Raw genomic sequence first — 16558 nt, forward strand, 5'->3', positions numbered from 1 at the left:
GAGGAATCATCTTCTTAAGTGAATTTTGAGTTAAACTAAAATACTAATGCAGTTTCACCTGTATATACACAAGAGGAATGAAATAAACTTGAATTACAGACATAGCATACTTCATTTTAGGAATGTCTAATTTATGAATCTTCAACATTGCTGAAAGTGAAAAGAGGGTTTTGTAAAAAGATGTTTGAATGATACCTTGGAGAGTTGCCACTTTTCCTTGCCTTTTGCAAGGTCGTGTATTTAGTTGAATAATTTTAAACCACAGTGTTCAGAGGTGGTCACCCGTTGTTACTCCTCATTTCCTATGCTTTGTTTTGACGAAACCAACTCAAGAGGTTGGTTTTTTGTTTCTGCTTTTTCTTCCCTCTCAAAATACTAGGCATTCATTACTGTAACTGGAATCACTGAAAACTCAATTTAATTGTAGAAGGTTCCACATAAAACTATTATCTGAAAAGCAAATTCTTATGTCTAATATTGGATACCCCAAAATATGTGAATACCATAAACTTTCATTTCTGTGAGTCTCTGTTCCTCATCTGCATCCAGTTTCTGGTTTTTCTTTTGTGATAAATTATTTATATAAACTATACCTATACTGTGGTGATCATTGCCAAAGGATGAACACTAACAGCACAAGGATCAGTATTATGCTGGGTTTATCCTCATGAGTTTACAGTTTTGGTAAGTGAAACTTCTTGTCTGCTGAGACTGAATTGCCTGGTAGGTTATTTTAGTTGATTTTACACCTGTTGCAAAGTGATTTCAAACTGAAATTCTGGGTATTAAGTGACAGCATAAACCAGAGACTTGACGGTTTTGGGGTTTTTTTTAGAAACAAAAGGCTCATCTTCTGTCATCTCACTGTGATTTGAGCTAACGGAGGAGGTAATGGTTATAGGAAGCTGCCTTTGTAAGCAGACATTTGGAAGGGGAGATGCATTTCACAGATATCTTAGAGTAGATAAAGGAAGCCTAAAAAGTTCAGTTCTCCAGTTCTGGAGAATAGTTTGCTGTTAAAGATGCAGTTGCATCCCAGTCCTTTGTTTTGTCCTGGTTAACTAAATTGGTTCCTGTTCTGCTTGCTGAAGTACTGTATTCTAGGCTTTTCATCTAGGCTTCCATTTTCTGTTCAGCTGTTCAATTTGTTGGGTTTTTTTTTCCTTCCAAGTACCCATATCTCTTATTACTGCAATTAGCATCCTGATAATTTTGTCTTGTGGTCTTCTTTCTTCCTTGTTTTTGTTAATGAGGTTTGCATGTTCCTCTGTGTTAACCTAAATCCCAGAACTGGGAGCTAAAGAAGATGGGACACAGAACACCTGGATTCAAGGATTAGGGTGTCCTTTTGAATGCCTTGAGACCAATGTATCCGCTTGTTTGCGCTGTGTGTGCATACTTGTGCAGTATTAAACAGTGATATTGAGAGACTGAGCCTTGCTCTGGGCTAATGGCATCTTTTATGTTTTGCCAGATTTGTAATAATAATGTGAGCTACTTTTTCTTTTTGTCTACTGCAAAGGCATACCTGTAGCTGACCATGTCAAAGTTTGCAGGACTTTGGTGTTAAATTAAAAATGTATGCAAAGCTTTCTCTTTCCATTTAATTTATGTCTGAATCTTTTGTAAAAGTGCTCAAGTTTCTGTTGTGCCAGGTTGATAATGGTAATCTGGTATTCAGGATTTTTTATGGCGTAACTTGAAATTGCTGTGGAAGAGCTCTCACTCCAGTATTAATTACACTTAAGTTTTATTAGCTAGAGATTTATTTAGTTTGTTATCTTTTGACCTCTTACAAAAAGTGAAACTGCTTTTTATAATGTGTCTTAGTAAGCTGTTTGTATGTCTTCTAAGACAGTTGAGGGTATTTCTTTTTAACTTTAAAACTTATAAAGCGGAGGAAATTTTAAGTAATGTTTCACACTCGACTTTGATTAAAGATCGTGCTGAAGCTGAGAGGTGAATGGAAAGAGAAGTTAAAACTGCTGGTTTTGATGGCAGCTGTCTTGCAAAACCTCTGTGTAAGGTACAACTCAAATTTAGCATGACTGTACAGTTTTGAATGTCTTTAAGTTAATTTTGGAATTATTCTTCAGTGCCATTAGATTGTGAGACGTATGTAACCTTACGTTAGTATGACGAATTGCTACATATAGATTTAAGAAAATTAGTTCTTCATATTGTGTGTGTGTGTGTGTGTCTTCTGATTTCATTTCTTGCAGTAGTATCTGAAGTCCATATATCTCCTGGTGTTCTTCTGGAGCACTCTGTGCCTTCTTCCTGTGTGGTTCCTTCTGACTCATTCAGTTTATCAAGTGATAATGTGGCAACAACTGTCCAAACAGCTAACAATGTTACAAACCCAGTCCTTCTTGAAGAACAGGTAAACCCATGACTTTTGTGTTTAACTGTGTGAACTCAATGCATTACATGTCTTAGCATAGTATCTTTTCTGTGCAAGTTTAGATTGAATTGACATTTAAGAGTGATACAGGCTTTAAATTAAAAAAAAAAATTGTTTAAATCATATAACTGGAAGACACCATACTACTTGGGTATGGAGTACAAGAGAGATAAGTGTGCCGAAGAGTTATTAAAAGTTAAAGGCATACTAATAGTGATAGGCATGAAAGTAGGAAACAGTAGCAGGAAGATTATCTAGAAAAAAATTGTTGCTGCTAAAGCTATAAAAGATTATGGCTGTACATATATGTCATACTTGTGTGTTTTCTCAAGTTGTTTTAGTATTAGGGAATTAATGTTTAATCTTTACTTAAATGTATTTTTTCGATTCATTTAAATATTTTATTTTATTTCCTCTTTTTTCCCTATTATTTTAAAAGTTGATTTCTTATTTTTATTTTTGCAGTCTGACGTAGTCTTAGTTGTCTGAACTTGATCTCTCCTTGTGGCTGCAATGGTGTTTAGAACTGATATTAGCTTCTTTGAGGGGGCTGAAAATGTTTAGGTTTTAACTAAGAGATTAAGTCATAAAGGGAGGGAAAATAATTTCCACCTGGAAATTAGCACAAGAAGGCTAGATTATTGTGGATGAGAGTTAAATAGATTTAGCATTCTAAATGAATTTTTATTGCCATCGATTGCAGTGACAGCTACTTGAACAAGTTTACTGATTGTAAAGTTCCTTATTTCAGGATGCATAATAGTATATACTTGAACTAGAAAGTGCTTTTATCTTTCTTTGATCCAATCAATAATTTGGGCTAGTTTTCCACAGTCCCTTTTTTACCACTTACTTGGTTTCATATTCTTCAGGTAGACTCATCAAGTTCTAGGACTACTCATGGTGAAAATTGAATTTCATGATTAGATTAGGTTTCCATAATCTGACCATTTAAAAATATGTCTCTAGAGCTATTTAAACAACTTATACAAAATATTTGTTTTGATTAAACTGACTTAGTGGTTTTCCTTTGAGCAGTGTCTGGATGTTCACACTTCCAGAAAGACCGTGACTAGTACAACACCAGTATTTCAGTCATAGTAATGAATTAGTTACTGGTTTGTATTTGTTCCCAGCCTAATATTCTGGGGAAAGCCTATAAAAAGTGAAGAAGAGATGTGCCCACATGCAAATAATACCAAAGAAATTTTCTTCAAAATCCAGAAGTTGCTTTTTGTGGTTTTTCTTCTTGAGAGAGGGGAGTGCTTATTTTCTCTTTCTGACTTATGCTAGCCAGGATCATTTTCTTCGTTGAAAACTCCTCATCTACCTCTCTGAAAAATGTTTTGATAAGTAAATTTCTGTTGCTGGCAAGATGATCAAAATATGCTTTCATTCAGCCACAAGAGATTCCACCATTTTTAATTTTAGCTAACAGTAAAATGTGAATAACCTGTGTCCTTTCTTGTTTGAGCTAGGCCAGCATCTTTAGCTTGTGTGTTCTCTGGAAGGAGCACTTTGAATACTCTGGAATACTAAGGCTTAGGTTTATTTTTAATAACTAAAAAGTGATTTTGTTAGGTAATCTTACTGAAAATAAGAAATGCACTTAATTTCTTCTGAATGATTAGTTGTGCTAATTCCAATTGTAGGCCATGCTTCATATTTTCTCATCTGGCCCTGGTCAGCTACTGACAAATCCACAGTTCCATAAAATCTCTTTGTAATGCAGGAAATAATACAACATTAGCAAGTGTTACTAAACAGAGAAAGGGAGTTGGGAGGACGTCCTTTAACATTATTTTGGAATGGAGATGGGACTTTGCCCTTTTGGATAGGACTAAAGGAAGACGGTAGGCATAAAACTGTAATAAAATATTCTTGCACTTGTTAGAGGAGGATGTTAGGGGAACTTCTTTATTGTGTTTCCAGAGCCTCTTGAGATTTCATGTGAAAACAACTTTAACATTTGAAGTTCCAACATCACAATTTTTGGCAGTGCCAGGCTCTAATCTTGAGTAGTACTCAGAAGTCGCACATCTAGCTTATTTTTGCCTCTGACAGAAGGGGAGTTTCAAATTGTTGTTGAAAAAATGACAGCTGAAATTAATTTACCAGCTTTTTCCTTTGAAGTTCCTTTACTCTGATATTAAACAAGTTTTTGCCTTTTTAAGATGAAAAAAACCCCCAACTTTGGCTTTTGATAATTATACCACAAAATATTTTACACCTCAATTGATTTTTATACTTTTCTGAAAATACAGACTTATTATCAGTGTTTCATCTATTTTGGGTTGTGTGTTCTAGTAGCCTCTGTTTTAGTTCTTGTACTTCTATGGTTCACTGAAATAGCATTCAGTGTTGCAGACATGTCCCAATTACTCTTTTTCTCTTGGTCTAGCCTCACGATGAGATGTTTATTTTAGCACAAAATATTGTATTCTCTTTCCATGGCTACTGTTTACAGTCTGCATTGGGTGAAAACATGGAGTGGCTATTCCAAGGAAGGTTTATTTCCCTGTAAGGCTTATGCTTTGAGACTGCTGATGCAGTTTCACTTCTGTCTCTTTTCACCTCTTTTGAGTATTTTAACTTCATGGGAATCTGAGGTATCTGTGCCATCCTTCTTCTTAAAGCCTTCTCTTAAAGTATTCTTTAAAAGCAGTTGAGATCGGAAGGGTTGATTGAATCCATGTAGAATTACTAGCTACTGTTCCATTGTTGGAGCCTTCTTTTTGGCTAGCACTCCTACATATTAGAGTGTGCGTGGCCAATTTCAGAGAAGTGTGGTTTCAAAAAAGTAACCTTAGTGTTTACAGTTTTTAAGTTCTGTAATGTTATCTGGAAATGATATCTGACTTGAATGGAATGTTAAATTCCCTTTACCATTTCCTTTGCCATGTTATTTCTCGCATGAATTAGATTCAAGCAGATATTCCAGTTGCCTCTTTGAATGTAATTGAAGACAAGACTTCAGTTACACCAAGTGTTGCTGTGGTTGATGCTGAGACACAGAGAACAAATGAACCGAAGAGCCACCTTGAACAAGCTGTTGCAAACCTAGAAATCAAGCTTTGCACTGCTGAAGAAGAAAAATTGAAAATTAAAAAGGTGTGTAGGTTTTTAATGAAAATGTTTGGCCTTTATATACGATTTCAGTATAGTTGGAGCTGGCAGAGATTTACAATATATTTTTTTGTACAAATCAGCAAAATCCCAAAGAAATTCGCCAAATTTAGCCAAAATACTTTTTTTTTTTTTTTTTTTTTTTTTCTGGGGTTTTTTTTGGGGTGAATTTTGCCAAAAATATTTTTTTTTTTTTTTTTTTTTTTGTCTGGTGTCTATTTGAGGCTGAATTTTCTCAAGTTTCAGGGTGGAGGGAGAGACAAGTTTTCTCAGCATGGAGCCATGTGGTTAGAAGGTATAGTGATTCCCCCATGTTTTGAGAGTGAGTCTGTGGTCACTGAAGTTGACAGTATCTTTTGCTATCTGTGTAACACAGAACACATTTTTTTTTCTGTGAGCTCTAGTAACTAAATTCTTTATATTCTGAATATGATAGTGTATAAAGCAGGGCTATGCCTGTAGTTAGGCATCTGAGTTAGGAATAGGTCACTGAGACATGGGAGCACAATTTTAATTTCTACTATTCTCAATACTGTTCCTTGATAGCTATCAAGGTGTGCTAGGGAAGGAGGAAATGGCTTGTTGGAAATGAAAATGAGAATAAGTAACTAGAGCCAAAAATGAGGAGGTCTGGAATGGATTGATTTTGCCAGGAATTAGGTGTACAAAGAAGAGCTGGAAGGGAAGCGTGCGTACAGACTGTAAGAGGAGATAGATTTAGAACTATACTCTGAGTTGAAGAAGTGTTGCGCAATCAGTTTCTGTATCTACAGTTAAATCAAAGACTTTGAATTCTAATAACTTTTTTTATTATTTTGTCCAAAGGCAGGATTGAACTAAGCAGACCTGTTCTTTCTGTCCTTCTTATGACCCTTTCGGTTGTGCCTTTGTCTGAGTAACTGTACAGTGATCTGACAGGTCATTTGTTTCTATACTGACTTCCTGCGTGGCTGCAGAAATAGTTGTTCTTGAACAAATGAAAGGGTGCCAACAGGTTATGTATAGTAGGAATGACTTTGGTAGGAGCAACAGCTGCATTAAGAAAAAATAAAAATCTTTAGCTCATTGTATAGCAAGTAATTTTAAAGTTTATTGCCAGTGGTGTCACTCTTCCTCTCTATTCATTCGTGTTGGGCAGGCTTCTAGACTGGCTCTCTGCAAGATCACAGAATATTTAAAAATTTTATTAATTTTGGAGCCCAAGAGAGGGCTGTATGTAATAGAACTTCTACCTTTTTAGTGAAAACTGTTTTCTAAAAGTAAATTTAATATGCTGCTTTTCAAATGCAGGAAGACAAAAGAAGCTATTAAAATATGGAAATGAGTAGAGTAGGATAGAATAATTTCACTTGGAAGGGACCTACAACGATCACTTAGGGACTGACCAAAAGTTAAAGCATGTTGTTAAGGCTGTTGTTCAAATGCCTCTTAAACACTGTCAGGCTTGGGGCACTTTTCTAGGAAGCAAGTTACGATATTTGACTACACTCTTGATAAGGAAATACTTCCTAATGTCCAGTCTAAACCTTCCCTGGCTCAGCTTTGAACCATTCCTGTGCATCCTGACACTGGATGGCAGGGAGAAGAGCTCAGCACCTCTCTCTCCTCTTCCCCTCCTCAGGAAGCTGTAGAGAGCAATGAGGCCACTCCTCAGCCTCCTTTTCTCCAAAGTAGGCAGGCCCAGTGACCTTTGCTGCTTCTCGTAAGATATGCCTTCCAGGACATGGCTTTGGTTTTAAATATCTTATGCTTCTTGAAAATATTGTCTCAGTTGAAAGGCTGCAGAATTTTCTTGCACAACACTTTATCTCTGTGCATATCATGATAGCAAATGTTGTAGTCTTCAGAAGTGAAATTATTTGGTATCAATATCTGAATCTGTGTTTTCACAATTCACAAATGTTTATAACTTCACTTATTTTATTTTGTAAACTTTATAGGAATTAGAGTATTTACTTGAAAACCACAGTGTTCTAGAAATGGATTTCTTGAAGGAAAAGAAAGAAAAAGTAATTTCACATCAAGATCATTACAAGACTCTCCAGGTAATTTCTTTCTTGTAGCACCTTACTTTTTTCAAGGAAGGCTTCATATAAAGTATATTTATGTCTAACAAAGATTCTGGTAAGTATCTGCAGGCCTGCTCCAAAGCCTTTTGAATTTAAAGAATTTCTAAGATCTTTAGATCAGAGCTGACTTTTGACATTAAGGACATTATAGGTGTAAGAGCGCACTTGCATAAGTACATTATTGTAACTCTGATTGCTCTTTCTTATGATCTATTTTGTACAACAGCTGAAATGAAAAACACTTTGCACAGCAGATGTCTATTTAACAGTATGACTTGGCATGTTCTAGAGTAGCTATGGCCAATTTGTACAGTATTATCTGACCTCAGTATGGAATACTTTGTGCTGCATAATAAAAATCTGCAAAGTGTAACTAGATGCTAGACAATGGAATTAAAATTACTTCCAATGAAGAGGCGATATCATTCATTAAATACATGTAAGTCTCACATACGATAGAAATTTTTCATTGAAGTTTACAGTCTTCTTCCAGTGTTTAAAGCAGGACAAACCAAACACTGTAGACTTACAACACTTCTAAAGCTTCTTGTTGGTAGTTCAGCTTCACTAATTTTTTTCTGCTACGGATGGTTTTTAGGTATCTACTGCATTGTTTCGCTTTGTACTTAAGGGTTGCTGTAATAATTTGTAGTGAGTTCCTGGTTGCAGAACTTCCTACAGTCTATGGTCATATAATAATCTAATTTTATTATTGTTATTTTTGTATGCGTGTTACATCCTGCTTGATGAAAGAAACATTTGCTTGGCTATGTTATAAAAATGAGTTTTGCTTAAAAACCTTCTGATTTATGAAGTATACTGGCTAAAGTTACTAATCATCACAAAATTTTTACATTAGTGTTTAGTGAATTTTTTTTAAAAAATATTTTCACAATACTCTTGAAACAGAAGTATTTAAGTGGTGGAAATGTTACTGAGGCTTGTAAGTATCTGTATTTTTGAAGTCAAATACTACAGTTTTCAAGAATGACAATGAAAGGGTCATTACCTTTAACTTCGTAGAAAAACTCATATGCTTAATCTCATTGTCTACTGGATATAGCCCGAACCAAATCAAGAAGAAAAATGAGTCAGGCTTCTAAGAGCTGACAATTAAAATTACTATCATGAAACTTGAATATTGGATGCCTTCTGTTTGTACAGGTTTTAATGCCGATTTATTTTGTCTTTCTCCTTTGGCTCCTACAACAGTAGGGTCAGCACCTGTGGCCACACACTGAGTAAATCTGGCAGCTACACACTACAGATGTCTTTCACTCTAGTGTATCTTTTTCCAGTAGAAACAGCTGGTTATTAGTGCTGTTGACTTGAAGAGCTTAAAAGCAGGTTACAGTGGTGACTCTGTCATACCTTTGGGAACCCTTAGGATAAGACTTCCGACTGAACTGATTTTGACATTCTAAGCTCTAGGTGTGCATTGACTTAATTCCACTTAAGTGAAATTTCTGTGTTAGTATTTTATTATAGTACGTGGTTGTTACTGCTTTTTATGAGAACATGCATAATTTCATGCATCTTTATTTACTGATTAACTGACTTCTGGCACTTGTGAAGTAGGGAATTCTCAAAAGCTGGTGTGAAGGTAATAGAATGAGTCGGTTAGAGCTTTAACAAAGTAATATTTAGATTAGACTCTTTTTTTGTGAAGTTACTGTTCATAATTCTGAGAGAAATTTTCATTAACCTCTGTCATTTCTGTCAACTAAATCAGTAATAATTTTTTTATCTTTTTCCTATTCATTTCTGCCTCAGTCAGGAGTGACAGTTAACACAGTTTTCTTGTCACAAAATTGTTTCAATAAAATGTACTTTCAGCTTTTTTATATTAAAAAAATATTTTCAAGGATAAGGTAGAAACATAAAGCATATTACAGGTGTTTTTTCTGAGTTGGGTTAGAGTGCTGATGAAGTGAACTTTGTTATGTACTAGTCACAGACTTTCTTTGTTGTAGGTGTGTAAAAAGCCTTATCCTTAATTTAGTTGTGCTGAAAATGGAAGAATTGAAGGGGAGTGATAATCACGTTTCCTAATCAAGGGCAGCAGAATTCCAAGTCTTTGGTATAGTGTTAGTATTTAACCAATGGGTGACAATGGAGTGTTGCCATATTTATGCTTGTGTAAAAGAGAAAAGTAAAAAGTTCTCTGTTATGTCTAAATAAAATTAGCTTTAAAAAATCAAGATTGAACAGAGAGTGTAATACTTTTCCCATTCTTAATGTTGTTTCCATACGTTACTACAACAACCAGAGACAGTAAAGGGGCAGCAGTGGGTTTATAAATAAACAAACAAATTGCTATTAACTAGTAATATAGAGTTCTTTGGACATTTAATGCAACAGTCTCTTTAAGATCTTGAATTCATACAGTCTGGTGAAATTAAAGTTATGATTGCCCCATATCGTTATTTGTAGTATTTAAGAGGCAGAATAACATACTGTAATTCTAACTTCTTTGCATACAAAATGTAGCTGAGTTAAAATTGCTCTGACAAGTGTAATTTTAGTTTTAGTGACTTGCATGTGATGTTGCTACCACAAAGTTGCGTAAATGCAATGTTAGCTTTATAATTTCTTGCTTATTTAGACAAGAAGGAAACAGGTGCAAATGCATGTCTGACTTTTTTGTTGGTGTGTCAGTCTTATTTTTTGCATTTTTTTTCATTAAAGTCGTATGTATTCATCTCAACTACTGACAGCTCAGCTTGTCTCTAAATGAGGTGCTGCATATTTTCAGGGTATTTGCTGGTAGTAGATAATACATGTTTCTGACTATAATGTAGAATTAGTTGTCATTCAAATCCTACAAATCTAAAATTTTATTGCAAACTCATTGCAATATGTTGTAGAAATTAATAAATACTGCATTTTAAAATGACCACACCCCAATTTGTAATATCAGTGGAATCATAGAATCATAGAATGGCCTAGGCTGGAAGGGACCTTAGAGATCATCTAGTCCAACCTCCCTGTTGTGGGCAGGGACGCCACCTCTCGACTAGATCAGGCAACACATGGGGACCGAGTGGGAATCAAACCCGTGACCTCGGTGTTGGTCATTGTTATCAGCACCACGCTCAAACCACTGAGCTAACCGGCCCCCTAAAAATGGAAAAAACATCAATAGTGAAATGAATACTCCTGTTTAGTAAGTGATGTTCTCTTATTCACAAATCAGAGAGGGAACATTTAATTTGGGAAGGAAAATAGTGCCTGGATTCTAGCGCTCTAAGTAGGAACTTAATTCTTTGGACAGATTGTTTAGCTGATAAGACTTCCGATGTTTGGTCTATCTACAGACAACTGGTTTAGATGATTCACTACTAACTGGATCATACTTTTCCCCTGCTATTTCTTTGATTTACCACACAGTCACATTTGACGTAATACTTCATTGCTGCTGGAAAATTCCAGTTGTGGTTATACACATTTTTTCCATCATCAATCCTTTCTGGAAGTTAAGTAGGCTGTTTTTTTGAAAGAACAGTATAGTTGATGTGGTGTGATCCTTCTTTTTGAAAGCGATTCTTTCATGTGGCAGCTGACATCTATTCTTCCAACTTCACAAATCTATGGTTGTTCTGAAAGCACCAAAAATGTTTTCTTTTGAATCTTTTGTTTCTGTTCCACTGATTTTTAAGGAACGTATTTTAAAATTTTATTGAAAAAGTGACTTCAATGTGTCAATTTTTTAGGGATATTCCTGTTATTGCAAAAAGTCGTGATTAAAGATGAATTAGTTAAGTACCATAATTTCACTTTGCATTATATATTTGTGTATAAAAAAGCAGGCCAGTAGAATACCTGTTTAAATGATGCCTTAGAAATATAAGAGGAAGCTTATACTGAAGAAGACATTGACAGATTACTACATAATGATCCAAAGAAACTTCACTAGGTCATACAGTAACACCTAGCTGGGATTAAATGGTATTGTAACCTAAGTAGAGTCATTACTGGTATTAGATGTTGTTTCAGTTATTTATTTCTGTAACTGTTGCTATTTGGAGAATTTTTCATTTGAGAACCTGTGCATATGTCACATTTAAATTATAAAGCTTTGAATAATGAGGAAAAGACTTTTAAGTATAGTTAAGACAGAAACAGGTAAACTTGAGATTTTGGGCTACTTTCTTCCCTCCTAATTCTGAGGGTCCAATTTATTTTTATTCTGATTAATATTGCCTGTTAATTTGGGGGTTTTAATATATTAGACTCATATATCATACACAATCATATAAGTGTATGCATACTTGGTTGTGTCTGTCTCCTCATTTTTGGAGATGGTGCTTCAAAATCTTAAAATACTTTGTATGGTATATAAGAATTAAAACTTAATACTAGGTTCATCATACAATTTTACTTTTAAGTAGAATTGTACACAGTGATTTTGATATGCTTATTTAGAACTTAATGTGATATGAATCTCAAAAATTGCTCCTAATACATGTAAAAATTTGCTTGAAGCCTAAGGGGTTGAAAAAGCAATGTTAAATGTGGCTTATTATGATGACGCATGATTTTATGCCTGTGGATCCTTTTAAGTTTTTCCTCTTTAGTATTTAATATTGTGTCCTAACTGTTACCCTCACTACACTTTTTCATGTAGTTTCTTTCAGAATTGAATTAAGCTTTATAGTATTTCATAATATATCTAAAGATCTTTGATTTTAAATTCAAACAATATCATTGTAGTATCAATACTGATTAAATAGCTGAATAAGTAAGTACTAGCTCTAGTGGCTACATACTAAACTTGCTATAATGAAAAGAATTACTCTTGGAGAAGAGTTGATAGTTATTTTTGCGATTCCAAGAAGAAGTAAGGTAAGGAGGTACCTAATTTTGTCTTGATGATGACAAAATTAAGTTTTGCAATGGTGACGGAAGGTGTTCCAGAGCAAGGGATTTTGACTGGGGAGAAGAATAAAGCAGCTTTGGAGAGCAATGGTTTTGGGGGTTGAAAGTTCAATGATGTTCCCAGAAGGGGAGGAGAACAGCAGTTAAAATTGAATAGAAGATATTCCTCGGAATTGAGGAATGTGACATTAATCGTAGATATCACCCCTCCTCACTACTCCCTGTGTAACCTTGTTCAAGGGCTAGTACTTCTAGTATTAGTGACCTTGTCCTATAACAGATTTTGCCTCCTTCTCTTATTTTATTCATTCCTTTGTTTCCTTACTTGATCCTCACTTTGCTTACTTAATGGATAAACTCAGCCTGCTATCTGCCTTCACCTCTTCCTTTCCTATCCAGTGGTGACAGCTGAGTATAGTTTTGCCTCTAATGTGGGTGCTTCACAGCATTTGAGAGAAGAGCAAACTGGGGTTCTAACTTCCCCAGCCTCTGTTTTGTCGTTGATACAGGAATGCTGTCTTATTTTTAGCCAGTGCTAGGCGTACAATATGTGATCCATCAGCTGTCCATGTTGTGAGGAGTCTTAGTGACTGAAACCTGGGGACACGTGGGAGAAACTTTGAAATGTGTGTCTTTCTGGCATAATAGGCATGTTCATATTGACAGCAGGAAGGTGGGAAAGTTTGCATATTTGGAATGAACACAGATGGTCCCAGAGAGAAAGGTTCCTGTTCTGGAGGACTCCTGTGTTATGCTTTTAGTACATAATCAATCTTGGCCTTGTATGAACATTCATTTCTTAGAATGTTCATAGGGTTATTCCTGCCCAGGTGCAAGACTTAGCATTTCACTTTGTTAAACTGTAGCCTGATGAGGACCCCAGTGAATGGCAGGGTGATTGGGTGTATCGCCATTTCCTCCTGGCAAACTTGCTGAGGGTGCACTCTGCGCCATCATCCGGGTCATTAAAGAAGAAGTTAGACAGTATTGGCCCTAGTATTGACACTACTTGTCACCAGATGGACTTTCTGTCACTAATCATAACCCTCTGGACAGTTTGAGGTCTATCTCACTCTTCACTTAGGTAACCTGTATTTTGAGAGCTTGTCTGCAAGAATGTTATGGAAGACATTGTCAACAAGGCTCACTAAAGTAGAGCTAAACAACATCCACCACTCTTATAGAAGGCAATCAGGTGATAAAGTACGATTTTCCCTTTTTAAATCCATGGTGACTACACATTCTTGTATTTCATGTGTTTGGGGACTGAAGTGAGGCTGATTGGCCTGTAGCTCCCCAGATCCTCTTTCCTGCCCTTCTTGAGGATAGATACAACATTTGCTTTCTTCCAGTCCTTGGGAACTTCTTTTGGTCATTCCAGTCTTTCAAAGGTAATTGAGAGTGGCCTCACAATGACATCAGTCAAGTCCCTGAGCACTTGTGACTGCATCCTGTTAAAGCACAAGGATCTTCTTTAGGTCTCCTTTGCTTTAATGTTCCCTAATCTGATCATATTCCATTGAAGGTTTAAGTCTTTCTTGTTCCAGACTTCGCTTGGGTCTCAGGGGGATGGACTTCCTCAAGGCCAGTCTTACCAGTAAAAACTAAAGCAAAGAAGCATTTTTTTGTGTGCTTTGTCACTAGGGTCGCTGCCCCACTAAGTGGTGGGTTTGTGTTTTCCCCAGTATTCCTTCACCTTGTGGACTCCTTTCTTGTAGCTCTTCATGTGCCTAGTCAGATTTAAAACTGGGTGAGCTTTGTTTTTCCTAACCCTGTCCTTACATGCTTGGAAAGCAACTCTATGTTCCTCCTGGGACTCTTGTGCCTGCTTCTACCTCCTGCACACTTTCTTTTTATGCAGAGTTTAGTGAGGTGCTTCATGCAGGCCTACTGTTGTCTTTGCTTGATTTCTTGCTTGTCACAATGCACCATTCCTTGAGTTTGGAGGATGTAATCCAGGAATAGCAAACAGCTCTCTTGTAGCCCTCTTTCTAGGGTTGTATCCCTTGGGATTCTTCTAAGCAGATCCCAAGGAGACTGAAGTCTTCTGTCATGATGTCCAGTGTTGTGATCTGGCTTTTTGCTCTGCTCCTTCAACTCCCCTGAGCTTCATCATCTTATGGTTGCTGCATCAAGGCAGGTTGACACTAATCTTCACATCTCCATGTTTTCAAGCATCAGGTCCATCAGAGTGCCTTAGGGATTGCATCTCTGTCACCTGTGTTAGGAAGTTATTAAAGTGCCCCAGGAATCTCCTAGACTGCTGTGTTGAGCCTCCAGCAAATGCTGGGGTGGATAACATCTCTCATGAGGACCAGAGCCTGCCAACGTGAGGCTTTTATCTGTTGTCTGAAGAAAGCCTCATCTACAGCTTCCTGTAAATGATCTGGTCTAGAGCAGGCAGATGCAGCTATATCCATTATGTTGGTCTGCCTGCTAATTCTGACCTGTAAGTTCTTTATTGATCGCCCACCCCAAAACAGAGCTCCATGCATTTCATTTTCCTCTCTCACATAAAAGGCAACACCCTGTCATTGCCTCCCTGGTCTTTTCTTCCAGAAGAGCACATTTATGATTCTGGAAAAGGTGTTCTGCAGGAGATTGGAAGCAGGTCTTGGAGGTAGGTGTATTTTGTGGCTGGAGTACTAGAAAATGTATGTTTTCTCACAAAACTAATATATGACTTACATCCTGTTAAATACCATCTTCTAAGAAAATATTTAGATTGGTTTTAGGTGCAGACATAGAGGAGACAGAATGCTAATAATGAAAAATAGGTGTGAAAAAAGTTATCTACTGTACCTGCAACTAAATTTATAAATGAGATTCCAGGAAATTTCACAGGTCACAGCAGAGTTTAAAATTACGAAACACTGAAAATGGGGAATTTGAGAAAAGGCACTTTCACAGATAGCAATGTATCTTTTTGCTGAACTGTTAAAAGTATTTATGGATATGGCAACAATCCCTTGCCCACCTCTTTTTCAAGTGTGTGCCAGATACCTCACATTTATTTCTTCATATTTTAAGGGTTTTTTATGTTACTCTATGTACTTTTCTTTCAGACACTCATTTTTATTCAAAGTCTCTAATTTATTATTAATTTCAAAACTGTTTAACTTTTAGCCATTTCTTTTTCCTCAGTTTTGATGTCTTCTTTCCTCTAAATTATTTTTTTACAGCATGAAGAAAAGTAACTTTTTATTTCTGCAAATATATTCTTCTCACTTGCCTTTGTTTTCTTCTTAAATTTCAATTATGATTTTATGAATTATTTTATTGTCTTGTTTCAGAATAATTTATTTGAAGAGTGGATATAAAACTAAGCATGCTAATTTAATTTTTAAAATATGCTGTGTTTAAATATACCTCTATTATGCTATTGTGCTGTTACTTGATATCTCCGAATGCCTGACTTGCCTTGTACTGTAGTATTTGGTTACAGTCATGCAATGTGCGTAGCATTTATTCTTTTACAGTTATGTGCCTCCTTTGGCTCTCTGATTTTAAAGACATGCTAGCAATTGAGCTTAGACAACTTTCATTTTTCCAATGTGTAAGTATGTTGAAGTAAAAATATTCTTTGGAACCAGTTTTCTTGGCCTGACTTTTTTTATGTCAGCATAGCCTAGATTTATTTGAATGCATTCACTAATTTACATTCAGCGTGTCACAAGTCCATCATAGCTACAGCACGTCTCCATTTGTGTATTTATAGTGAATCTGTTTAGGATGATCAGCCTTTTTCTTTTTTCTTTTTAATATTGGAAATCTAATTGAGACCTCTGGGAAATGTCAAGACATATTTAACACAGATAAATTGGAGTTCTGTACCACCAAGCTTGTCCTGTCAAGATCTTCACTGGATCTCGCTTTTGTAGAAATAGTATCGTGTTGGATTATTGGGGGGAGGGGAGTTAATGCAAATCTGCAAAATGTACTAACAGAATCACAGAATTGCAGAGGCTGGAAAAGACCTCTGAGAGCATCAAGTCCAGCCTGTGACCCAAGACCACCACATGGGCCAGACCAGGGCACTAAGTGCCACATCCAGCCTCTCCTTAAACACCTCCAGGGATGG

General features: G+C 36.1%; 1 protein-coding gene across 1 annotated transcript in view; it reads left to right on the forward strand.

Annotated features, from left to right (window-relative positions):
- Positions 1–2222: 2222 nt before the first annotated feature.
- CCDC91 (coiled-coil domain containing 91) overlaps positions 2223–16558 on the forward strand; it is a gene marked incomplete at its 5' end in the record, with an annotated part of 73467 nt that continues 59131 nt past the window's right edge. The window contains 3 exons of the mRNA XM_009870005.1: positions 2223–2383; positions 5327–5515; positions 7471–7575. Coding sequence (XP_009868307.1) covers positions 2223–2383; positions 5327–5515; positions 7471–7575 — 455 coding nt within the window. The remainder of the gene's footprint in view (positions 2384–5326; positions 5516–7470; positions 7576–16558) is intronic.

The sequence above is a fragment of the Apaloderma vittatum genome, unplaced genomic scaffold, assembly GCF_000703405.1.
Source record: "Apaloderma vittatum isolate BGI_N311 unplaced genomic scaffold, ASM70340v1 scaffold11085, whole genome shotgun sequence".
In the NCBI taxonomy this organism is placed as follows: Eukaryota; Metazoa; Chordata; class Aves; order Trogoniformes; family Trogonidae; genus Apaloderma; species Apaloderma vittatum.